We start from the raw sequence: 4,764 nt of genomic DNA on the forward strand, positions 1-4,764 counted from the left end.
AAAATTATCCATTGCAAATCCATGTAGAATCCAATCCTATTGCAAACCCATGTAGAATCCTATGAAAAATTAATCATTGCAAACCCATGTAGAATCCTAGGCAAAATTAACCATTGCAAACCCATGTAGAATCGTACCCATTGCAAACCTATGTAGAATCCTATGAAAAATTAACCATTGCAAACTCATGTAGAATCCTATGAAAAATTAACCATTGCAAACCCATGTAGAATTGTATTAAAAATTATCCATTGCAAACTTATGTAGAATCCTACATTGCAAACCCATGTACAATAGAATTGTATGAAAAATTATCGATTATAAACCCATGTACAATCGTAACAAAAGTAATGAAATAAAAAAAAAATTGCGCCAAGTAAAAGTAGAAACTTGTACCAGTGGAAAATTGAAGTTGCAGACATATATAGAGTCGTATAATGAATCAGTAAAAATTTAAATTTGCAAATGTAGAATCGTACCATAAAAAAACTTATCTTTAAAAAAAAAAGATAAACAAGATGCCAAGTCCATGCGCCATGTGAAAAAGAAATAAAAAAATTTTAGTTAAAAAAACTGGGCGCGCTGCTAAGTTTCAAAATTACAATGCACCTTAAAGTAACATTAATTAATTTAAACACAAAACATATTTTAACTGTAATGAGTTTAAAAGTAACAATTTAATTTTAATATTGTTAGAATATTATTTAGCAGCGCTCCCAGTTTTTTTAACTAAAATTTTTTTATACAGATTTCAAATATGCTTTTAAATGATGATTGAATATTTCCTTTTTTTAATTATTTTTATTATTATTTTTCAATCTCAATCAACTTTTATAACTTTATGCCAGCACGATACAAATACATGTGTCTTTATTTTTTTTATTATTTTCATTATTATTTTTCAATCTCAATCAACTTCTATAACCTTATGCCAGCAGGATACAAATACATGTATGTCTTTATTATTGTATCAACTCTTGTCTTTTCCATGTAACCATGTCTTCATAGTTTGAATTATCCCTTCATCTTCTCAATCTTTCGCAGAGATTTAATTAATTAAATACACTTCACACAAAATAAAGTTTGCTGGAAGATATACAGCAAACGATAACTGTAAAAACATAATTACGTGGAAAGAACAAGAGTTGGTACAGTAAAGGCAAGTAAGTAAGTACATGTAATGTATCGTAAATTTGCATAACGCTATATCCGCGGAGCAGATAATGTGGCTGTAGAGGTAGTCTGCAGTGCAGCTAATGTGGACGTAGATGTTGATTGAGATAATTGTCTAATATAAAATAGAATTTAAAAATTTAGTTTAAAAAGCTGTTGCATATATAAATAAAGTTTATTTTTTCTAAATTTGGAATATGTTTAATTAATTAATTTTTTAAGTTTATGTTTAATAAATTTTTTATGTCTATATTTTGATATGTTTAATATAATTAGAAATTCATTATTAATTAGATATGTAAACTATAAATTCATATATAATATTTGAAAATATATGTGAATATTTAAATTTTTATCTTCTCCTTCCTCTCCTTCAATCTCTTTAATATCAATATGTGTATGTGTGTACACGCGCGCACATTTGTACGTATTTATTTAATTATTGGATAGTTGAGAGTACTTAATTGATAAAAAATTATGACAATAATAATCCTTTTGTTTTTTTTTTTTATTATTTACTCAGATTTTTTTGTTTATCTTATAAGATAAACACTTTAGAGATTGAATATTTCAAGTAAACTAATTGTAAGTAAATTTCACATTAATGCATATAGATGTTTAATCATGAATGTACTAAATAAGTACACAAGACGAACAGTGAGTGAGTGAGTGAGAATGAGAGAGTGTGTGTGTGAGAAAGAAAGAGAGAGAGAGAGAGAGAGAGAGAGAGAGAGAGAGAGAGAGAGAGTTAGCCAACATAACCCCGCACGCTGCCGATATGGCGGAGCGCCACTATCGCCATCTGTTGTAAAACGTGCGAGATGGACAAAATTACCACTACATGCATCTTGCATGTGTTGTGTACGTGTGATATATGTGTGCGCATGTGTTGTATACGTGTGAATACGTGTAACTCGATACTACTATGTATGCGTGGTCGATGATGATAATGATGACGGGGACGTTTCTTAATAGAAATTTTTCATATTTCGACTTTGCATTTATATATCTCTGCTTACAAATCACGTAGAGCAGAAATAAAGACACTTTTATTATATAATTTGAACTCAATCTATCGATTAAGTCTAGTATAAACTCGATTGCTTCAGCCATTATTGAGGATTCGAAATATTATAAAGACTCAAATGTCCGACTCGCTTTAAGATACACGATGTCTCCGCTACGCCCTTAAGGGCCTGAGCAGAATGGCTGACTTATAACCTTAAAACACTGTTTTATGCCCTAAGTCTTTGTCTTAGGTAACGCACAATACTGTGTTAATGTTTCCTGTCTTGTGTAGTATACGCGACGTTTTAAGGAATAAACGTAAAACGTATGTATATGTATAAACACAAATAACAATTCTATTATACAATTAATAATGAATATTTTATAAATAGTTATGACATAATACATTTTAAACTTATAAATATGTAATAATAATATTTCATATTCGAAATATATTTCAATAACTGTGAATATAACCTAACTTTTTTGTTCAAAGAAATTTATCTAATGTACTTATAAATAAAATGTTCTATTAAATTAAATATTATTTGATTTAATAGTATTATATATGTTTAAAAATCTTGTTAATTATTTTTGTATAACATTTAACAAAATCTATATGTATGTATACATATATTATCTAATGTTATCTATATCCTTTTATTAATTCCTTTTAGTTAAAATGGAAGATCATCACTATTGTGAACCTAATAATACATATTATACAGACAATAAAGTGTCAAATGAAAATGAAAATAATATTTCTATAGAAGAAAAAGATGGTGATGCTTTTCTAATTGAATTATATAGAGAACGTCCATTTCTGTACAATAAAGGACACAAAGATTTTAAAAATATAATAATTAAAGATAATGCTTGGAAAGAAATTTCTAAAATAATGCAAAATAAAAATTATGGTAAATATCAAATATTTTTTATTAATATTTCTTATTATGTCTTATTACTAATATATTATGCTAATTATAATGATAAAATCTCAACATTTTTACAGGCAACTTTTATACACCTGATTATTGTCAAACTAGATGCACATCTCTTAGAAATCAATATAATCGTGAGAAACGAATAATAGATAGTCAATATAAGAGTGGAAGTGGTGCTTCAACTCATAAACCCTTCACATTTTATACGCAATTATCTTTTCTTGACAATTATATCAAGAGACGAAGGTTTATAATGATAATTGCTTGAAAATCCACATTTTAATTGTATAATATGTATATATACTTATATATTCTTATATTTTCAGAACATGCAGTAATATAAAAGCAAATAAAACTTCAACATCTACATCATCTTTAGAACTATCAACAGAAATTCCACAATCTAGTTCGAATGAAGTATTTGATACCAAAGAAAAATCAAGTCATTCTATGCACGAAACAGAAGATAATAATTTTAATGGTGAAAATAAAGAAAATATTTTAGAAGATACTCTTGAAGCACATGTAACACATAAACGCAACATTGACAAAGATTCACAATTATATGTATTACATACAAAACCTAAATCTAAAAAAAGTAAAGTCGATGAAACAAAGGAATTAGAAAATATATTTACATCGGTTAGCCAGAAAATCATCAATGTTTTAGATAACAAACGTGAAAACAATAATGAAGATGAAGCATTTACACAATTTATTGTTGCTCACTTGACAAATCTTCCACAATCTGAGAAAAATATAAGAAAGAAAATGATAACAGATGCTTTATTTTCTCCAATATAAAGCAAATGTAATATTTTTTGTTTTTAATGATTTTTATTTTTTTCATAAATTATTTTTATTTTTTATTAGTAAAGTATTTTTTATTACAATATGTGATACATTACTATATGTGATATTATAAAAAAGACTGTTTCTTTTAAGTAAAATTTTAAGTTTAAAATAATATTTTCAGTTACATTGTTTTTTAAATCTAATTTAATTTTATTATTTAATACGCAAAGCAATATTTTTGTTTAAGATTTTTTATTTATGTGATAGGTGATCTTAGATAGATGGATAGATATGTGATAGATGATCTGATATGTGATCTTCAATTATTATATTAACTATACTATACTATATATGTGATATTATTAAAACTGTTACATGTGATATAAGATCTTAAAAGGTAATTTAAGAAAAATAATGTTTTTAATATATGTACTATTTTGTTTTTTTAAAAGTGAGACGTTATGATTTTATTATTTTTATTTACTTATTAATTTGTATGTGCATTAATAGTTCTAAAGCACTTTCCTTATGAACTATGTTTATTATTTAATTGCTTCATTTGTATACATTTGTAATGTATATCTTGCTAATTATATAATTATTATATAAAAAAATTCGATTTGTGGTATTTGTTGTTATTTACATAGATCTTTATTACTAGATACACATCAACTTAGATCAACTTTAAAGCTTTATTGTAAAATTGTAACAATATAGTTGAAACATTATGCCGTATGACTAAAGACAAATAATAAAAACAAAATATATAAATGACTTTCATTAATAAATAAAAAAATAATTATTAAATATAAGTAATACTATGCGCATTAATATTTTGCTTGTA

General features: G+C 25.6%; 1 protein-coding gene across 1 annotated transcript; it reads left to right on the forward strand.

Annotated features, from left to right (window-relative positions):
• The first annotated feature begins 2,364 nt into the window (after nucleotides 1-2,364).
• Nucleotides 2,365-4,375, forward strand: LOC114936065 (uncharacterized). The gene is made up of 4 exons (XM_085483997.1): nucleotides 2,365-2,506; nucleotides 2,859-3,098; nucleotides 3,194-3,371; nucleotides 3,452-4,375. Exons 2-4 carry the CDS (start codon nucleotides 2,864-2,866, stop codon nucleotides 3,927-3,929), a joined length of 891 nt encoding a protein of 296 aa, XP_085340123.1. The 5' UTR covers nucleotides 2,365-2,506; nucleotides 2,859-2,863; the 3' UTR covers nucleotides 3,930-4,375.
• The last annotated feature ends 389 nt before the right edge of the window (nucleotides 4,376-4,764 follow it).

Source organism: Nylanderia fulva, unplaced genomic scaffold, assembly GCF_048542155.1.
Source record: "Nylanderia fulva isolate GAGA-0341 unplaced genomic scaffold, ASM4854215v1 Scaffold285, whole genome shotgun sequence".
Lineage (NCBI taxonomy): Eukaryota > Metazoa > Arthropoda > Insecta > Hymenoptera > Formicidae > Nylanderia > Nylanderia fulva.